The sequence below is a fragment of the Malaya genurostris genome, chromosome 2, assembly GCF_030247185.1.
Source record: "Malaya genurostris strain Urasoe2022 chromosome 2, Malgen_1.1, whole genome shotgun sequence".
NCBI classification, from domain to species: domain Eukaryota; kingdom Metazoa; phylum Arthropoda; class Insecta; order Diptera; family Culicidae; genus Malaya; species Malaya genurostris.
In genome coordinates, this window is record NC_080571.1 from 305,691,110 (window position 1) to 305,713,434 (window position 22,325).

Sequence of the window (22,325 nt, forward strand, 5' to 3'; positions counted from 1 at the left end):
TGATTGTTTATTTCAGAATAAAAGGGTTGTATGTGCTTTAGAAACAATTGATTAAGATATTAGTCATTAAAAAAGCCGCATAAAAAATTCTCGAACTTTCTGTAATATAATTCTCATTTGGTTCCGTACGGTATCCTCAGATACGCCCGCGAAATCAACGGTTTTGTTTGCATTTTTCTTAGTTTCGAAGAGCTTTTAAGAGCCCAGTACTTCACTGTTGGGTGAAGTTTTGGACAGTTTGATAGATTGGCTGTTTTTGGCACGTATTTAATCTCTTGTATACGTTATACCATTTCTGGACGGATATCGCAAAGTGATATTTCAAGCATAAACTAACTCAGACCAAAACAAAGCTGGAAAGTAGTGCTAATGCTAGCAACTGTTTTTATAGACAGTTTTTCTCGCACGGAAAGACCGAAATCGGCATTTTGGCGAAAAAATTAGTTGATTTTCTGATTTTAGTTAGTTATTTTTTGAGACAACTAAAAAAATCTTACTTTTGCTATTTTAGATTTTTGAATTCTCATTCCCTGAATAATAATAAAATATTTGTTGAAATGACTGTTTTTAGTTGTATTCACCAATTAAACATGCTGTCATTTCTTAGCTAAGGTACATTTCATTTCCATTCAATTAATTTTTTAGTTGAATTAGAGAAATAAAACGTTGTTTTCAACCAACATAAATGGTTGAATTGGCTTCTGCAATTTGCAGCTATATGGTGCACTGTCACTGAACAAACGTTAACACCGTAATGACTACTAGCCACTAAATGGCACACTACTGCCGAAAAGAATTATTCAGTCGTGTTTGTCTTTTCTATATTGGCAGGTATAAATACGATTTTGTGTTGGAGAAAAAGACATAAACGAAACTTTCTTTATAAATTTTTTTCTTCTAAATCACTGTTTTCTTCATTTGACTTCGCGAAATCGACTCTCTCACTGAAAACTCTCTCTCGAAAAACCAAAACCGAATACAAGTAGTACACCGGAAGGCGCAGCCGGTGGGAAGATACAAAAAACATCATTTGACATATACAATTAGAGTGCAACATTCGAAACTCACTTCACTGTTCCACGTAAAAACATTATTACGCACAATCGCTTCAAATGCGCACCAATTCTGAATAAATACACTTTCCACTAAGAGTTTAAGGCATTTTTACATATCGTTTTAGAAATTTAAATATAGATATATCGTAACACACACAGATAAAAATATTTTGTAAATTTACATCATGTTTAGAGCAGGTAATTAAACATAAATATACTTTACATTTCTGTACGTTTGAATATAATTTTATCGCAAAACTAAGTGTTAATTGAAAGATACAGTTCTACTAATTGAAAATTCAATGCAATCGAATTTAGTTTTACATCGATGATGGTTTTCAATCAAACTTTCGATTCAACCCATGTATATTTCATGTTACTATTGATTTACATGTCGTGTAAATTTCAGTATTTCTTTCTGTGCATGCGGAAAACATCAAAACAATTTGCAAGCAGTTTCAAAAAGACTGTCCTTTTAAGCTTTTTGATGTATTGTTTTGCTTCAACACTTCTCATGAGTTTTTGGCTAATAAACTTGTTAATAAAACCAATTTCATTTTTGATTTCTTTGTGCTGTCCTTCAGAAATGATGGTGATAGAAAAATAGAGACAATTTCTGATTTTAGTCACAAAATTAGTTGTCAAGGAGAATTTCGTGTTGGATTGAAATATTGCTGGTTTGTGTCCAGGATATTCGCCAACTAAATACATTCTCTAAAAATAAGAGTTTTTCTCAGCAAAGTAAAGTATCAATTTTAACTATTTTAATAGTTATTTTGGAAATTTTGTTGTTAAAATCAACTAATTCAAAAACAGTAATACGAGTTAGGCGCAGAGCTAATTTCGGTCGTTCCGTGCGTATACATCTTTATTGATAACGCCAGTAGAAACCAAAGTTTTGGATTTTCGACCGCAACTGCTTACGGGCTGCCGCATCACATACTTCTTTGGAAATTTGGACACCTTCTTCATCCGAAAATGCTCGGCAATGGCGTTCCTTCGGATTGCGGTATCAAAAGCCTGGGCCGGGAGCTTGGTGAAAAGCTTCTTTGCAGTAAAATTTTACTTTTCATCACCTTTTTCACTTTTTACGCCTTCAGTACAACCTTCAATAGAACGTTCATTTTCGGAAGAATACTTTTCGATTTGTTCCACTTTCAACCTTCTGCCCCACAGTCAAGCGCTGGTCAAATGACTCGCAAACACAAAACACGGTAGTTTTAGTATTTTGACAAAATGGCGTATCGATAAGTTCAGATCTTACTACCCTTCGTGTAAAATGCACTTAATTCGACATCATATTACTGATTGTAACAAGAATGTAAACTTGTCAAATCACGAAATAAAGTGGAGAGTTTCAACTGACATATAAGTAAAATGTTTCAGCGATCCGTGAAATATTTCAAAATCTGAAGTAAAGTATCCGAAATTTACATTAAGTTCCAAGGTGTTTTATAGTTTTTATTACATGTACCACTAGAATACTATGTCAGATAATTCAATTGATCCCCTTTAAAACTGTTAAAGTCTTCGACGAATGTGATTAAAATGTTTGCTGTCATGACAGCAGATCTAAGTTAGAAAAAGTAGGTCACAGTCGGTATGATTACATTTTCCTGAATCTTCCGAACCTTGTTATCGTGTCGCTCGGAGAATATTTTCTCAAGTAATCGAAAAAAAGCTCTGTAAAATGCTAAAATTATATATTTAATATACCATCACAAATACTCAATACACTTTTAGGTTTATTATTTACAGAACGTTACTCTACAGAATTTGGAATGCTTTAAAAAGGTGCCTTCTACAATGATCTAGTATATTAGGTACTTCCTCCCGCCGGTTCATCTGTCGTCAACATTGCAGCCAATCAAATTCTCTATACTGAACCCTTTAGTGTTTCCGAATTTCCGTTTTCGACTCACGTAATCATATCCGACCAGTTTGGTTTCCCCGTAGGTGTCAACTACATTCAATTCGTCATTCTCAGCTGCACTTTTTAAGTTTTCATACTTTCCGCCGATAGCGTCCGGTAGAAAATGGCCTGTATCCTCGAAACTATTCATGTAGAAGCTTTTATGAGACGATTGTTGAGGATCTGGTGAACCACTACTAGCCTTATCAGAATTATCATCATCCTCGCAGCAATCTTCTTCGACATCGTTCAAAGGTTTCGTAGACTCATACTGTTTGGTAGGTTTTCTCTCCGTCGGTGAATAATGGCCATTGCGAATGGAGTACGTTTCGGTTCGTTTCTGCTCATGGTCGTAATCTTTTCCCATAGATTTGAAATCATCATCACTTTCTACATCAATTTTGTCGTCATTGGATAGTTCCAGATCATATGCATTGGCATTGTCCCCAGTTCCGATGACTAACGGGGAGGGTTCATTTCGGTTTACACACACCGGATACCGGTCATTGTGAATGTTCATAGGAACGTTATTGTTGGTTTTAGTGAAGTAACCACTCATACTATCTCTAATAATTGAACTACTGTTGTTGTTATTGTTATTGCACTGTAAGCTATTCACATTGTCTTCGTAAGACCCGCTGGGACCACTACCGTCACTGTTGTACCCATGAAAAAACTTATTCATCGCACTTGAAATCTTCAAACTGTCCACATTTCGTTGAAGGAACTCACTATTCTCCATCACGGCCGCGTTCAAATCATCCATTTTCCCTCCGAACAAATTTAGTTTGCTCTCCAGTATGAAGTCGCTTCGAGATGGAACCGGCAGACCATCACCGAACGCGGCCATATTGGCATGCGGTGGAAACTGCATCGGTATCACCGGAACCGGTTTCCGTATCCAGAACGGAGCGAATGGATTGAACACCGCCGGGAAGTTCATACCCGGCGGAATCGTGGTGCGTTTGTAGCGTTTTCGCCGGCGGAGAAAGCTCCCGTTGTCGAACATGTCCTCCGCTAGTGGATCCAACGTCCAAAAGTTACCCTTGCCAGGATTGCCCGGCTCGCGAGGTATTTTAATGAAGCAATCGTTCAGGCTGAGATTGTGCCGGATGGAATTCTGCCAGGCGGGAAATTTTTCCTTGTAGTATGGGAATCTGGAAAGAAACGATTTTGATTATTTCCTTTCATCGACGGTTTAGTAATTATTTCAATCTATGGACAAATTTTGTAGAATTTATTTCGGTGACTGATAGAAATTGTGTTACATGGACCTGACTTCACTGCGTTTGTATAGCTATGCTATATGGAAAAGGCAACCATTTCAATTTCAAGCGAAAAATAATAAATGGATAACTACGAAAGACAATAAAAACAAAGATTTAAAATCAGTGAAAAATGACTTTAGAATCGAATATGCATTGTTTGTTTTACGTTTCACATTTAGCTCATCAGTGCATTAGCAGATTATGTTGGATTGCTAATACCACTTCGCGAATCAACATAATTCGCTAAGCGTTTACGTCAGTGTAACTACAACGCACATTTTTGCACCGAAGTGCAAAGTGAATATAGATTTACGATTTGATGGCCGCAAACATGTCCACTTCAGCACAAACCTGTACCAACGGGGTCTCAAAACCTAAATGATTAATGTGTCTTAGTTTTAGCGAACTTTGCTTGAACTTTTTTCTGTCATTTGGAATTTATTATATGAGCGTTTATTTTTCTTGCCGAATAATGTATCAATGAGCTACATTTCAGTTCATATTTGCATGATTACTCAAATTCCTATTAAAACATGTCTTGATCGCACCTGAGAAGCACCAAGAATTTGAATGCAAAATGTATTTAATTCTCAAAATTTCTCTAGTGAAAGTAGGACTAAAGTTTCATTGTAGTCGATTCATGATTATTTTATTTATTTCTAGACAATCATGATTGTTTTTATTCTGAATATAATTAAGGGCTTATGTTCAGTTGAAACACAACTATAACGTGAGTTTAACGAATGTTCGGAGTTTTTCTTTCACTTAACAACTGACTTGAACACCACGAAGTTGAAGTCGTATTCAATTTCTTTACCACTTCGGACAATGATCGAATTACTGTTGCCTATATAAATCGTGAAAACTTCGATATAGGAACTATTGGAAAAGTTGGAAACCGAAATTTCGAACAGTATGTGAAATTCGAGGATTTTGAATAGAAAAAAGCGGCATAAAAAACTAGCTACTTTTATAACATATGCTTTAATATGTTTGTTTATTTCCTAATAAAAGCATTGAAAAGCACTTGAAACAAATGTTTTTATCCGACATATTTTTTCGGGTTTTTTTTTTATTAAAATAAGTATTAATAAAAGATTCCTTTTTCTCAAACTTGCATTCGCATTTGTGATAGTTAGTTATTACAATATTAATGTAAAATCATTTCTACGCTCGATTACTGATGACTCGGCAATTAATGATTCAATCCCGATCGCTTTTGCCGAGTTAACAACAAAATTTGTTATAATTGACAGTTACCAAATTTAGGATTGCCGAGATTATGCATTTTGCCGAGATGATTACCGAGAAATCGACTGTGCAAATTTCGGTCATTTTTCATAGAGAATCAGCAATAACATTTAAGTGTGTAGGATATCTGTTTCTAACCGAGCTGTAAGCAATCTCAGTTATTCGAAGTGAATAGTCATATATTTTTGAAAGAAGTGAAATGTTGGAGCGATTGAGGCATATATAGAAAGGCTATGCAATCACTGTGTAAAATCGACTTTTCAATTGACCGGAGAGCCGGATGTTGTATACCATTCGATTCAGTGAGTGAATTTCTGTGTGTGTGTGTGACAAATGTTGTCAATCTATAAGCCGATTTTCACAAACTAAAATTCAAATGAAAGGTTTCATAGTCCTTTACACAGTTCCCAAGTTTCATTTGGATCCAACTTCCTGTTCTGTAATTACAGTGTGAAATGTGCCAAAAAAGTGAAAATAATGTTATTCAATTTTCTCGAAAATGGCTAAGCCGGATTGAAATGGTAGGTCTTACGGTCTCAGTTCCCAAATTTCAGTTTGATCTGATTTCCGGTGATATGCATAAAAAATGATAATAATGTCAGTCACTTTTCTCCAAGATGACTCAACGGATTTTTACCATTTGCGATTCATCTGAAAATCTTCTAATTTGTGCTCAAAACTGTTCCAATTTTTAGGTCATGTTAGTTTATGGCCATACGAACTGTTCTTCGTTATGCTGGACGCGTCATTTATTTCAAATCGCCATTCAAATCGTACGCGCAGAAAATTTGGACATTATTTAAAAATTGAGCCTAGAACTGTTTCAGTTTGTAGTTCATATTATCTGATGGTTGAATGATCTGAATTTCACTATACCGGGATCCAGTTTTCGGTTCCGGAAATACCGGTCAAAATCTTTAAAATGGAGCTCATTTCACTTTCTCATATATGATTCAATCGATTTTCATTAGCTTAAATCCAAATGTAGTAGTATTATACAAAAGAAATCTTCAAAACTGGTTTCTAAACTTTTTTAATTTGTAGTATGTTGATGAATCTTGCTGTAATATATAAGAGATAAAGGCATCATTACACCACTGGGTGGATTGAAACAGGGTTTTTTATATTAAAAAAACATTACCAATCAGGCAAAACATTGCTGTTCTGCAAAACCCTTCGATCACTAAATAAAAAAGCCTTGGTATTACATTCCTGTAGTGGAATTTGACCTTCTGTCTCAACAGATTTCGCAGGCAATTCAGAATCATTGCATGGCTGGTGCTACGATCTTACTGACACTACGAATCCTTCCAGGTCGGGGCTCGAACATACGATAACTGGTTTGTAAGACCAGTGTCCTATGCAATGAACCGACAACCAACGATCACTAACTAGCTATAGCAATTAAAACCCTGGCTTTGAACTTTATTAAATTTTTCGTGATATAACCGTCAACTCCAATGACTACAAAAACAAATTTACAATTTTCCACATATTACGACGAATTTATAAACATAACAAAGTATGTACCATTCGATGCTTTTGGATGCATCGAAATGCATTTTATTTTTAGATTAATCGAAAGATTTTTTCGTTCTTTTTGCGACGGAAGGTATATAGACCCTCATCTGATCAAAAATAATATTAATGCCAGGAAAAAGAACAGAGCTTCTCTCTGATGACGAATGGCACAAGAAATTTGTAAAATTTCATTGCTTGGATTTTTAAAAAATGTGATAATGTAAAGGTTCCAAAAATATTGCAATGTTTGTACGAGTAACTGAACTTTCGTTGTTAGATTTCGTTTCTTTACCTTTGAACAATGAGCGATATAACGATCACTGTGCATAAACTTGAGCATAATTTATTTTTGGAGGATATTCAACTGGTGATATTACCTGTTCATTATAAAGTCACATATTCCGCTAAGTGTGAGCTTCTTCTGGGGCGATTGCAGTATTGCCATGGTAATAAGTGCAATGTACGAGTAAGGTGGCTTCACTAATGCCTGGGCGCGTGATGTCTTTGTACTTCCTGTTCCGTTGGAAGTGCTGCCTGTGGTACCGTCGGTTCCATCACCCTCGTCATGATGACTATTATTGTCGTTTGAGCTACTGCCAGTAATGTTTCCGCTTATCGTAGTACTGTTGATGCTACTAGTGTTTCCGTTCACAATGCTCTGAAGATGTTGGTTATGATGTTGACGTGGATGATGATTATGTTGCTGATTGGTACTATTGGCAGCGTTGCCAGGACTTTGAACCCGGTGTATGGACTCGTGTGAATGGTGCATAGCGGGAATAGCGGGTCCGCCGAGTACAGGTCGTAAATCCAACGGAGAGGGCGAAGAAAGTGGCGAACCTGAAGAATGCATCTCCGGAGTAAAGTTCACAATTATAAGCACTGTTATGAGATTTTCTCATAAAAACGTTTTTTCTCAAACATAAACGGTGTATCAATTAGTTTCAGTAAAAACCACCAGTAACGTTTCGAAATATTCAAGTAAATCTCTCACTAAGTAAAATCCGTTGATATAAACTATTCGGCCTGATGACTGATGTTGTACTGAAATGCTGAATCCTCGGAACACACAGCTTTCACTAAGTGTCAAACACTCACTCTCCGAGATTCACGTTATGCGGAGCCACCACGTCCCATGTCAACGTTCGAGAGAAAAATGATAATGTTATTTTAACTTTGTGGAAAATTGTGAAAATTTTGCGCTCACGTATGCATGATAATGGCGCGCGCGTCTGATGTATGCAAAAACTCGTAACTAAATGTTATCTATTCGCTCGGAGATTCTCGTTTTCTCTCACTCAACTATGTCGATACAGGACACCGATATTTTCCCTCTCGAGTAGGCCACAGCACCTCTTACCCCTGTACGATGGAGTATCCGTTTGCTATGTTGTAATAATTTCTCTTTCCGCCTTGAACGCGAAACCCTCGCTTCAACAGCCTACCGAGACCTAGCACCCGTACAACCCTCACCCAATCCCATCAAGTGAGCCAAAATCGGCAGCGAGATTGTATTGTAACCTCCACACCAAAGTACCAATCCCAGGATAACAGCATAAGGCGCACATGAGAAAATCTCCCACCCATCGATCCCCTCCTATCCATCGGCGGCCTCTGTTACAAAACGAGAAATCTCTACATTGGCGGGCATACTGGCTTCAAAAACTTGTGAAAACTGTGTTCCTTGCTAAGTAAAACATTTATTTTAGGCAAAACCACGCCAGCGCCAAATGCGAAATGGGATATTAGTTGAACGACTACCATGGCTTGTGAGTGTGTGTTGTGTCGTATCCCTTCCCGTCTCGGGGACGGTAATATGAAAGAAAGGAAATAATTGGGTGTGTCTATAGTTCATTCGATGGCAGGATATGTTTGAGTGCGAATGAGAGCACACTAGTAACGGGAACAAGGTATATAACACAACTTTTGAACCAATACAACTGAAACTGTGAGTTGATATTGTAGAGTTGTTGGAAAAGGAAAACAACCCTAATGCGTTGGTGTGACTGGCACATTTCCGCCATGGTTGTCACAGTGAGAGGAAAATTATGTTTCTTTGTCTTTCGTAATGTCTGGATTCCTAAACCAAGAGTTTGAATTTGGGGATCTCATCTGATTTCATTTTACAAAAACACCCCGATGTTTCGGGGATGACATATGATATTTTACACCATAAATTAATTCGGAAGATTTTTCAAATTGGTTTGGAAAAAAAATTTAAAGGCTTCTCTAAGCCAACTAACGGTTTAAAATTCTGTTATCAGAAAACTATTTTTGAAACCGTGTGCCACCCGACTGATGTTCTGATAATTATTTTTTGTTTGCGCTCTTGTTTGACACTTTGTTTTGTCAAATTGACAGGCTACGACCATAGTTGATCCATCCTACCAGCTGTTCTGATTATCTTATAGCTAACAGTTAGGTCACCGGGTTGCCTTCCTCATATCATAAAAAGTGACAGTTTTGTTTACGTGCATTTCAATTATAATGAAGGTTTTAGACAGTTTAGTTTAGACAGTAGGATTAATAGAACGTCATTTTCTCAGGGTCCCTTATTATCTCAAACAAATTTATCAAAACTCAGAAATCGATCAAACTCAGAAATACCGTTAAATGGAATTCGAAAGAAAAAAAAAATTGTGTACACCGAAAAATCCGGACTGGCCGTAAAGTGCTCAAGATGCCGAAAACAACAGTTACAAAAACTACACGAAAACCTCAAATGTGGAAAGGAATCAGCTTGAACATTGAACCAGGGATCGTCATGTAATGAGGTATTTTAAAGCCGGTTTTTTTTATTCAAGATGTGACCAAAAAGTACAACGTCTACTTTCAAACGTCGCGGAACATCCTTGTCAGGGAAGGATACAAGTAGTGCAAAGCTAGTAGTCATCCGAATCATGCAGCAGAACCAAATACAAATTATAATACGGAGTACTTCGACATATTATCGAGGACATCTTTTGCGCTATGTGGTACACTGACAGAGGTATATTGTCAGAGTGACAGAGACCTTTAGTGAAATTTCTATAGAACTGGCAATGCTGAATGTAGAAAATCAGTTCGCCATGGTAGCTGTTTATTTTTATAATAAACAGAAAAAAAGTTTAATATATATCAAAGGGGATAAATTCTGTAATGAATATTCTAATAAATGACTCGACATTGATGAAACTGTTTTCTGATTTGACTTGTGCGAATTAAAGAAATCATGATTCGGTAAGTTTTCGTTAGTCAATTAGTCATATCATCGTATCGTAGAATTATGAATTTATTGCAGAAAATAAATGGAAGATTTAAGATCGAGCTTTTTCAATTCGTCGGATTTTAGACAGTGCTTAGTTTATGCTAGAAATTGTAAAATACCGCTAAGAAATGTGTTCACCCGATAATTCTAAGCACACAGACATTTTTAACAACATATTGAATCGCCATGCCACAGACGCACTAAGTGTCGAAGAAAAACAATTTTAAGAATTCATAGAGCCGAATACAATCTTGAGTTTATCGCAGCACAAAAGGAAATTAAACTACAACATTGCGGAGTATGAGACGAAATACTGCGAAAACATATTTAAGTATTTTACAAAATAAACGCAAACTGAATGGAATAGACGTCGTTCTTCCGAATTTCAATCCGCTCAATAAGAATGCTTTCTCGCTTCTGATCGAATCAAAATATTCAGAATGGTCAATTGAGCTACTGATCGTGTCTGTTTTTAAAGGGTCTTTGTCAAACAGCTGCTTCATATGATGAGGGCTACGATCATAAACTCGGTCAGATCCAACCTGATTGTTTTATAGCTATTAAAACCAAGTCAAGAGATTTGATAAATAAGATTGAATTGGATCTTGTACTTGGTCATAGAAAACCACTTCAATCCTGATGACCATTCGAAAGTAACGAAAGCGGGTCTCATTGGCATACTCAATCATTGTTAACTTTTTTGTTTTGTATTTAATTAATAAAATTAAGCTGCTTCAGGTTATCGATGGCCTGTACATATTCTTGTAGGAGGAGATCGCTTCTACAAATTCTATTGCCTCTTAGCGAAACAGTAGGTAAACGACAGAAAAAGGCATACTAATATCGTTCTCATGAATAACGATTGCACCTAGAAATCTTTCAAGTCAGCTCTACGATTTCTTAAAATAATATTGCATAAGACGCATAGGAATCAGTTAGTGTTTATGATGGGTGGAGTTTCCTATCCGGTTCACCAACCACAACTACCTAACTCCAATGCAGAAATCAGGTTAGTCTGTTCCATTTCACTGAAAATGGATAATCATGGATTAGTATCATCATCATGGGTTGTGTGAAATTATCAACCTGTCTTTTAAGTCCACAGTCATTCGGAAAAATGTTTGGACCTGCCGACATTTTAGAGTCGATTTCCATAATTTGTTAAGTTTGAATCTTTGACTGTACTTGATTCCAGGTGAATGCTCGAATTGAATTTCATGATGGAGGTAATCTGTAGTGAATCTTGCATAGCACTGTCAAAGCTTTGTATCCGATGTAAACATCCGCAAATCGCAGGTAGGCTGAACATGTAAAATTTAGTTCAAATCAGAAGAGGCACTGATGAATGGAAAGCGCTGTCGACACTTCAAAACAACAAACAAACAAGTCTCGTTTCATAGCAACTTCGTTGTTGCGTTGCCAAATCATTTCTTTTTCGGCATTTTGAAACAGTCACGACGAAATAGACGATTGGGCTAGCCTAACTAGTTTATTTACTAAACCAAGAAAAACAGATCCGTTTGTATGGGACCTAGTGGTATTATTATTCGTATTTGGCAGAACTCCGTGGTTGGAAAACGTGCATGACTGCGTTTTGATCGATGTTCGAGTTTGCCGACAAGCTCGCGAAAAAGGCTGTGATTTGAAAACCGGTTAGCTGTTGTGGACTGAAAATGGAACCATTCGTCATATTCGAAAAAAAAGTGTATTACCGTTCATCCGCAAGCATAGGGACAAAGAAAACTTTTGGCGCGATTCGCCATCTCCCACTACTCGAAGGTGGTTTTGGAGTTCGGCCAACAAGCTCGATTTTGTCCCCAACCTAATGAATACTATGAGTTCCCTGAAATTTCAACCAATCGCAGAATACTTTGGGTTTTTTCAACTTATTGAATCACGAATTACAGGTCCATTAAACCACATTCAGTAGGATAATAAGGATCAGTTCATCCACAGTGAGTTTGTTTGTTAAACCAGGTGCAGTGTTTACTTCATCAGAACGTGTTGATAAGCTTCATATGACGGTTTGATATGTTTGACTCTCATCACCTTGTCATTCTGCTATCGGAAGTCGGATCCGGTTGAAGATCAAGATTTTTTGGATAGACTCATAAGACTTTTTATTTAAAACTAACTTTGTGAGAATAGGTCAAGCCATCTACGAGAAATTTCCATTTCCCAGAAAAAGAAGTGCACAAATATGTTACATACATATACACACACAAACATTTTACTTACTCGACGAACTAAGTCGAATGGTAGTTGGTTTTCACAGTAATTGTATAACCTTTCTATATAAGAGAAAGGCGAAAATGAAAAGAAAACATGCGCAAATTTATCTCCGAGTCGTTTGAATAGATTTTCACTAACATAAATTGAAATTAATGGATTTATGATCCAATAGAACGCTATTGAATTTTATCCAGATGCGACATCCGGGTTCAAATTGCCAGGATGATATGTAGAATAATTTCAGTTTCATGAACGTATTCTCATGTGCAACAACCTGAGCGGCGAGAGGGGTATTTTATATATCGTCACGAAATGTGATCTATAGTTTTAACGAAGGTTTTTGAAACTTTTCAACACACTTATATTCACTTTCATAGATTTACACTACAATACGATAACTTTTCTAAAGTACATAAACTCTGTGCCTGACCTAATAACTATCTGATATTATGTTAGTTTCACTAAAATATGCTTTAAGTCTTAATTTCTGCTTTTACACGAACGCTGAAGTCCAAATTTGATTACGGTGTTACCCGGTCGCCCATGGGTACTCTTAACAGTTAAATTAAGAAGCCCCGATAAATGCAAAAAGGCCTCTTTTTATACTCAAAATACTGCTGCCTAACCAAAAATATTATATATTTGAATTTCATATCTATCTGGAATTCACTGCTAACTCTTAAATGCGAAAAGTTCATTTCTGTCGTTTTACGTAAAGGTGTTCTAAATTCTCCATACTTTGCATTCTTGGGTTAACTAACCTCCTCATATGCTCAATATAATTACGATGTTAAATCGAAAAAATGCAAAAAAATAATAGTTTCGGGTATACCGAATCCCAGTTCAGGAAGTACCAGAAAGTGTGGCCAAAAATTTTGAAAAAGAAACTTACATCGTTTACTAAAAGATGCCAAACAAATTTTCACAAACAATAAAGGATTTGTAGTTCCATAGGTTGCTATAGAATTCAATCCAAATCTGACTTCTGGTTGAAAAATTACAGGGTCAGTTCGCTTTCACATTTCATCCAAGTCAGTCGATATAACAAAACCGCTTACGTTCGGGACGGAAGAATCCAAGTACAGTATTGTGTAGTGAACAATAGAACGACCACGAAATGAGTGAATCAAACGAACAAAAGCTACCGCCGACACGAAAGAATACAATTGTTGCTGACTTCAGGCAGTGCAAAATTTGACCTTAGATACGAGAACTTGAAGGTTTGCTTAAGGAGTAAATGCATCTTGACATTAAACGTGTGCATTTACTTCAATGCAATAAGACGAATAATGTTGTTTACATCCAGTTTTATAAAGAGTTGGATGCAATTCAATTCGCAAAAGACAATAACAATGTGCACTATGTGGAGCACGAGAACATTAATTACAACATTCCAGTATATATGGAAGATAGTGCTATAGAAGTGCGTGTGTAAGGGGGACGGGTATAGCGTGATGGGTAAGTCGATGCCTTTCACGCAGCCCACCTGGGTTCGATTCCCAACCCCGCACATAGGGTCAGAAAGTTTTTCTGGCCCGAAGAGGCGAATGACAATAATGTTAAAACCTCTATAATTGAAACAAAAAAAAAGTGCGTGTGCATGATCTTCCCTCAAGCGTCACCAATTCTTATATTCGCAAAACTATGCCCCAATACGGAGAGATTCTCTCTATCGAAAAAGAAATGTAGAAGAACTTTTTCCCCGGTATTCTAAATGGCGTACGTTTGTTACGCATACACTTGAAGAGGCCTATACCTTCTTATGTGATTTTCGGTCAAGATACAAGAATTCCGTGCAAATCACTTGTTACCTATGACAATCAGATGGTCACATGTCAATATTGCCAAAAAGCTGTTCACTACGGTAAGCCATGTGATAAACTGGACAAGGAGACAACTACACCAAAGGACAACGGTGTTACCTTCAGACCAAACCCAAGCAACCCCAGTACAGCTGTGACAGCCACCAACAACCATGAAGCATCCCCTTCAACGAATCAGTATCCCCTATAGAACAAAGTACAACTTACCCTCCAACAAATCAGCAACTGCAACCAATGTACAACAAGGCGCATCTACAGCAACTCTCAACGAGCCCAAGACTACGATCAACAAGGACAACGAAAAGAAAACGGAAATCACACACAACACCGACGATAAAGCAATGGATGATGAGATAAGCCGCGGACGAAGTGACCCCCGATCCTCGTTGAATGGAAATAGAAACTCATCTCTCCCTAGAAAAAGGGTGACAACGAGATCCAATAATTTTAAGTAACAAAAATGTAAGCCAATCGGCCGCGTAAAGCTTTTACGCAAAAAGGCCAGAATAAAAATTTTATTACAAAAAAAAAAATTGCAGGGTGATGGGCATCTTAAATTAAAATTCTATTTCAATCCACCTAGTAGTACAATGATGCCTTTCTCAGTACTCATAATTTGAAAAGTTGATGCAAGTTTCATTCCCGTTCCTTTTACTTTTATTTCCCTATTGGAATAGTCAAGTGACCATAGATATTACCAAGTCATACAAATTGGATAAGTTTTTATGATGCAACTTATTTGGCGTCGTCGTTTCAAATGCAAGCTCAAAATTTTTAACATAATTCAATCTACACGCAGGGATAAATATTGTAAAAGTAACTAAATTTTGGTTTCACGAAACGATTTATTTTATTGAAATAATGACAAAAGAAAATATGGTTTGAAATTGCAAATAATATCACTTGAATCTACAAAACTGGATATTTGATATTGCTCAGTGAATTAGTATGTTTCAATAATTTTTTTGTAACAAATATTCTACTTGCGCGTTCCTGTCGATTTCTAGGCAATCAATTTCATGGTAAATTAAACTTAGAAAATAAGTTTAACATGAACTAACTTTAGATAAAGGTAATATTATTAGTGCTTTGAATTTAAAAAAATTTGGAAGTTGAAATGAATAAGATTTTCATTTCGAATTTTATCCATTTTCAAATGTTTACTTGCTTTCAATAGCTGTTGGGTCCTTTTGTTATGGAACGATCGAGTTTTTCACATGCCACAATCAAGATGCTGGTATATTAATTTTCATTGTATCAAATGATTCGGTGCTCCATCCGTCTGGCCAAGATAGAAATTCTGCATCAAATATTTGCTGTAAAAACATGTTATGTAATTTGAATCAAGTTTAGTAATATTTTGAATTATCCATACATACACTTGAACTGTTAAAAAGCCCCAAGGAAACGAAAGAAGCACATAAATTTTCTTTCTAAAATACGTGCAAACTTTTTTGATTATCCACGGGAGAGAAAAATTATCTGGTGTATAAGAAACAAAACTGATACAGTTAATTCAAGCAATAAACTTAGTTGTTTCACACAAATAAGATCATAGATAAAACGAACCAATTTTTTCCTTGATATAAATGTAAAAGATAATTGAATCAACAAATACGTTGCCAATAGTCAACTTTGTTGACATGTAATAAATGACTGACTTATTTCAACAATAAAATCTTCCGAAATAAACCACTTTCTCGTTAGCTAGGATGAGAATTTTGCTTCAAATCAAACAGATATAATTGTTGATGTAGAAGGGAGAAATTGGTTCAAAACAATCATATTCTAAAAATCTGCTGACTGTTTTGTTATTCTAAACAAGCTCAATTTCTCTGCGTGTATAATACACAAGTTGCTAACAAGTTCCTATCTCATAGAATGGCATCGACTGGGTGCTATCGCCTTTTGCGTTAGTAGCAGAACGAGAGGGGGCGAACTGGTTTGTAAGTAATAACTCATTTGAAACGCAGAAAATAGGAAACGCTTCATCAAGGTGAGGTTTCAGATTTTATTTGAACTGGAGTAATGTAACTATTTTTAATAAAAGTGATGTAAAGCAACCGATAATGGGCTTTTAAAACTTATGACTCTTCCTAGCAAATTTTAAAAAAAATATTCACACAATTTTCTCGGAAATCATTGAAACAATTTTCACAAACATAAACTGAAATGAAAAAAGTTATGATCCCAAAGAACGCTGTTGAATTTTATAATTTCAGTTTCAAAAACGTGTTTTTATAAATGACGAATTGAAAACGAACAAAACCATTTGAATTAGCCATATAATTTTTCTAAAATTTGCCAAAAAAAAAACGAGTTTTATGTAGGAGCGTCTATAGGAACAAATTTCGGATGTGTGCACTATCATACTATGTCCCAAGAGTGTAAATGGCTGGTTCCGAAGACTGAATATTTGGATACGTTTGGTAAAAAATAGGACTTCGGGTGCAAACAGCTGTATTGGTAAGAATAGGAAAATGGTAATCGTATACACAAACCTGAAAAACATAAACTAAATACGCTTCGTTTGCTTGCCATTTGTAAGAGATCGAAAGTCTTTATGCAATGTTTGAATCTATTTGATGCAAACATTGCATTAACGCGGGACTGATCGAAGGAACGGTGACCTCAGAACACGATACGCTCTGTATACGAAATGGGTCATCGGAATTCAAGTTAATTGAGTGGATCTCAAACTAAAGTTATTTCCATGTACCTTATGATGAAAAAAGAACCGGAATTTTCATTTTAAAATTCCCGCGCTTGCCCAATCGGTAAACTTTTATTCTCTCAACGTTGGCAACACGTTGACGCATATCGTACGATTAGTTTTTGTTTGGCGTCTATACAAAGAATTTGAAAAATATTCGTGTGGCGATTTTTATAATGGATGAAAATTTAGAACAACGGCTCGCCTTCGAAGCGCCATTCGATCGATTGTTGTGCGGTTTCGAGTCATATTTATAAATCCACATCTCATCACCAGTTATGATGCATTCGATGAATGCATCATTACACACACACACACACACACACACACACGATTCAACCTACAATTCTGATTCATCTGAAATTCTATAGCAAGCTTTCATGGGAGCTTAAACCTTTGATACTCAGCTTAAAGATTTGATATTAAGTTTGTGAAATCCGGTTCCTGAGTAATCGTTGTATCCATTTTTTTCTTTGAGTTTTCAGGTTCTTCCCGAACAGGAAACCGGAACCTGTATATCTAAAACTGATTCGTTTGGCCTTTAATTACCAAGACTTAGCATATCATATCTAAGCAATTTCCATTTCTGTTACTGATCAGGAAATTTTGTTATTTTAACTACTAACGAGATAAAACTTATATCAGCATCTGCTACGAAATTTACTTTATCCTATGATCTTGTTACGGCTTAGTAATACGTTTACGTTCTTTGCTTCGTCATCTGAATAATGGTAGTGAATTTTTTGTATTCTTCAATCTATAATTCGGCAACCGGAAGTCGGATCCTGATGGAATTCCAAAGAGATATTAGCGATCATAATATCTTTTATTTGAATCTATCCGACATATGTTTGTTTTCTATGTTTGTGGAAATCTGTTGAACCGTCTCCGATATATCGAAGAGCCGGACAGCGGATATGGGTATAGCCAAAATGAGTTTGTTTCGCTATGAACTAAAGAGCTTTGCAAACTTGATAACTTTGTCAACCAGTTTCGACGAAACCGCTTCTCTAAACATGGCCACCTAAAACAAAACTCCTTAAATTGAATGTTTTGCATTAACCACTTTGTAACCCCGATCATGGAAGTCAGGTTTAAATGAGTTTAAGAGATATTCTATAGGATCCCGAACCCTTTCATTTGAAATTATGTTTGAGTCTAGCCATCTCTGAGAAAAGTTAGTGCACATATTTTCATTTGTTTGCATTTTGTAATTCTGGAACTGAACGTCGGAACCGAATAAAATTCAGGAATTTATAGGATATAGGATTATATATCCTTCATCCTGTGGGATCACAATATCGTTCTCTCGTGCTTAGTCATTTTCGAGTTCACAAACCTGTTACATACACACATACACAGACATTCTGTGATCTCGGCGAACTGATACGAATGGTATACGATGTTAGACCCTCCTTTTTTCAGCATTAACCTCAGTTTTCAAGAGATTGTTCGTCGTTTTTCAGTTTTCATTCTTTCCAGATTTAAATATGAATAATATATCTATTCACATATTAAGAATTCTCAACAGTATCTCTTCTTTCTTAAATGCTGAAATTAGATGGTAAAATGGTAATAGTTCCAGTGGTCATCTCAGATCCAGTAGTCATCTCATATACGAAAACCATTAGTTAGAGTGAGATCTACTGTCTCTGTTCGATTAAATATTCGTAAGTTTTGAAAAAATTTCGAACTGTTTTTCTGCGGTGTTGCTAATTAGAGCCAAATCAAAACTATCGTATCAGATTTCATCACAATTCGTTGATAGTCAAGAAAACGGCCAAATAATATGGCGACTCTACTAATGAGATGACTAAACATTTAGATAACTTTGCTGACTTGAACGAAAGCACATAATATATACGTAGTTTCAATCCATCGAGCTGAAAAGAACAACCTTTTTATTCGTTTCATATAAAACAAATAGCCAAAACTTCATAAGCAATATTTCAGCTCAATTATATTTCTAGACGATTTGAATTGCATGAATGTTTTCAATTCATTTAATTTGATTCCACATACCAAACTCATCATCGAAAAAGTTCATCTGCTTACAGCACCTAACTCGAGAACTGCTTAGCCCTCATCGAATGAATGTTTGTTCCGTTTACAATCTCTGCATGCCTTGGGAGCAATCTGATTATTTGTTTATCTTTCAAAGTAGTGATTGCTCAATGTTTTGTTTGATTTACTTTTCGCGCAATATATTCACTCAAACGGAAAACCCTTATTATTTTATTGCTACAAATCTAACTTTTATTCGGAGGCTATCTTGACAGGGACAGGGCATTTGACAAAGTTCGGTTGCCTCGCATATTGTATCTCGTCTGTTTGTTCTCCGTTGTTCGGCGTATTTACCTTTTAATGTACGTAATGTTATCTGTTTTATGTTGTTGCTTCCTCTGGCATTACACTGCCATGTAGCTCTTGTCCGGATTAGCGAAGAAAGAGGGGAGTGATCTTTCCCGAGAGCCTGGCAGCAAAAATACATCATCAAAACTCATTTCTGTTCATATGTTTGCAGACCGGATCAGCTCTTCGGCGTTGGTAAATAGCCCCAGGTGGAGAGTGAGATTATGCGACAATGTTTTTCACCTCGCCCCTCATTCGACTGTATGGAAAGTAGACGTTTAGCGGGAAAATAGCAAATGTGTTTATTTGCTTGATGTTTCTGTTTTCCACCATATCAATGCAGGGATATGGACCGTACTTCAAATTTGATTGCATAATACGATTTTTTAATGCAAAGCTAAGGAACAGTAAAAATTTGTTGGATGAAGTAAGAATTACTGGTTGTTTATATTAAATACTATAGTAGAGAAAAATTAGCCTACTAAATGAATCCATTGCGAAATGTATTGGTATTCGGTTCAATTATTGCGGCAAAATTGTTTCATTTTTACGCCGTATATAGTTGTTCAGACCTACATGTGCTGGAAATCAGATTGGTTTATCGTGTTTATGTGTTTTGTGGATGGTTGCTTTTCAGGGGGAAAATTCTTTGTAATTCTAGTAGTAAGACTCCCCACTTGTTCGTTCAATAGGAAGCTCTTGATCTTATTTCAATTTTGAATATGGGATCAAACGGAACCTAATAAACTTAATCAGAACAGCCGTACCGGAGCATCTTGAATTTGATTTTTTTTCTTGAATCTGTGCGTTGACCATCTTAAGCATAAATTTGAACCGTACTTCACTTTAAACTTGATTAAATCAAATTCTTATGCATTTCACTTAGATGATCCTTATGAATGTTGTGGGCGGGCGCAGTCAATAATAAGTAATGTTATCGCACTGATTCTAAACATGGCTTATCGTGGATTTTTGCTTTGTTTCGGAATCTTTCAATGTAATTGTTTGGTGCAGAAATACAAGATCGAATCTCTTACCCCTGTTCTCTTAGCACAAAAATTATTTCAATTAAAAAGTCGGCAACTTTGGCCATATAGCTGGAATCGCTGAAAAACCGATATTTGATCAAAGCCCTGGAAACCCCAGCCGACTCCGCTTGACGAGATTGGAAAAATGACTGTATTTGCGCATGTAAAGGGGTGTGCACCTTTTTTTTATTTTAACAATCTTACGCCGTGTTTGTTTTCAGCACTGCACCGGTGTAGTGTAGCAGTGACTATATTCGCTCCAATTTGGGTGTAATCAAGGCATCCTTTTCTTCCCTACACCGGTGTAGTGCCACCGTTAAAAACGAAAATGCCATTAGACTCATTTGAAAGCAACTATTATTTCGTTGATCAGGTTCGAAGATCAAATGTGTGGTGAGATAGTTGCGTAGCCAGATAGAATTATCCTACTGGGATTGAAACCTAAATTTAATCTAGCTTTGCTATCCCACGACAAAGGCACTTGATCTACCACCAAATACAAATAATTTAAATTTGATTTAAAAAAGTTGAGTTAACGATTTTCAATACAACGATTATTTTGTTTTGGGTGTCAAGACATTTCTATTTATCAAGGCTTCTTTACGTTTCGTCTTCGACTCGTCAGTGCAGAGCAGTTCAAGTTGGACTGCTTAGTACAAGAACTTAGGCAGTTCAATTTGAACCGCTAAACAGACGTAAAGTTAACGTTATTTGTGAAACACTTTGTTATATTGTGCCGAAGCGTAATGCCTTTTCTGACGTCCCGAAGGATAAGGGCTTGTCTGGACGGAGTGCTCAACATCAACCATTAGAACTAGAGTGTCTATAACCAGAGTGACGACATCTCATCCGTTATGTTGGCAACAATTCAAAATATTTTATCCAAAATATTGGCAGTTTCGTTAGTAATAGTACTGTTGTTGTACCGTTTAATTCCACTATGTCACGTCATTACACTCTCACAAAGTCACTTTTTTCACAGTCACTATTTTCACAAAAGTGTATCAAACGTTATAATACAGGTACGTATTTCGCTGAACATTCTAGTACTCGAGAAATCACCATTACACTGGTTTCTGTTTAAAAAATGTCCGAAAAAACCTAACCTTACCCAATTTCACACATTTCTGGAAATTTTCCATACAGACAAAAATGATGAATTTTACATGCGACATAAACCTCCAAACGATGGAATTCATAACTACTTGATTTTTTAAATGATGCAATATTTCACGCGCACAAAATTTTACACGCTCCGACTGTAATTTGCACTTGGCTACCAATAACCGCAGTATGGATTTATATCTATCAATTATTCAGCAAACACATATGTGCTTCTGTGGTTCAGTCGATTAATCGATGTGCTTAGTTATCTAATGTTCCTCGGTTCAAGTCCCGCTGTTGCTACCGATCTTTTGTTTTTTTCATTCGAGTTCAAGCCATGTAGTTTTAAAATCACACAATTTTACATGTTCTTGAATATAAATTTGTGTGAAATACGACGGTCCAGTTATGTGCATCTTATAAGACCAGCATCTATAAGACGGTCCAGTTATGTGCATCTTTTCGAACTGTGTATGTTTAATCGTAGTTTACACTGGAAAAATAGTAGTAAGCACTTTGAAATAGAGTTTCTTCTACTCCGAGTTCACTTTTATTGCTGATGTCTGTTTTTACTACTGAATGAACGAAAAAATCGTTTCAAATCACTACTGTTGCTATGAAAATTCTCGGTAGAACCCCCCTTTTCTTGCTTCCATTTTTCATTGGCAGGTGTCGCTACCGGTAATTCAGTTTTGCGTCAATGTGCCAATTTAAGTGGTTTAAGTGGTCACTATGAAGAGCTGAATGCAAAAATCGGATAAGTGTAATTTAGCTTGGGAAACCAGTTTAAGTATTTTTGAACGCACCGGTTTCTTGTTT

The 22,325-nt window shown here is 36.2% G+C and overlaps 1 protein-coding gene across 1 annotated transcript; it reads right to left on the reverse strand.

Moving 5' to 3' along the window:
• Nucleotides 1-2,741: 2,741 nt before the first annotated feature.
• LOC131430972 (forkhead box protein I1c-like) lies at nucleotides 2,742-8,403 on the reverse strand. Its single transcript, XM_058596303.1, has 2 exons — nucleotides 7,385-8,403; nucleotides 2,742-4,124 (listed from the first exon to the last, which is right to left on the reverse strand). The coding sequence occupies exons 1-2, from the start codon at nucleotides 7,858-7,860 to the stop codon at nucleotides 2,897-2,899; spliced, it is 1,704 nt and encodes a 567-aa protein (XP_058452286.1). The 5' UTR covers nucleotides 7,861-8,403; the 3' UTR covers nucleotides 2,742-2,896.
• Between the last annotated feature and the right edge of the window lie 13,922 nt (nucleotides 8,404-22,325).

What these genes read in the sequence shown, in the direction of transcription:
- LOC131430972 (XM_058596303.1), bottom strand. Translation starts at nt 7,860, where the DNA reads ATGCATTCTTCAGGTTCGCCACTTTCTTCGCCCTCTCCGTTGGATTTA. An exon ending in TGTGACTTTATAATGAACAG is followed by an intron (nt 4,125 to 7,384) that starts GTAATATCACCA and finishes GTTTCTTTCCAG; the next exon opens with ATTCCCATACTACAAGGAAA.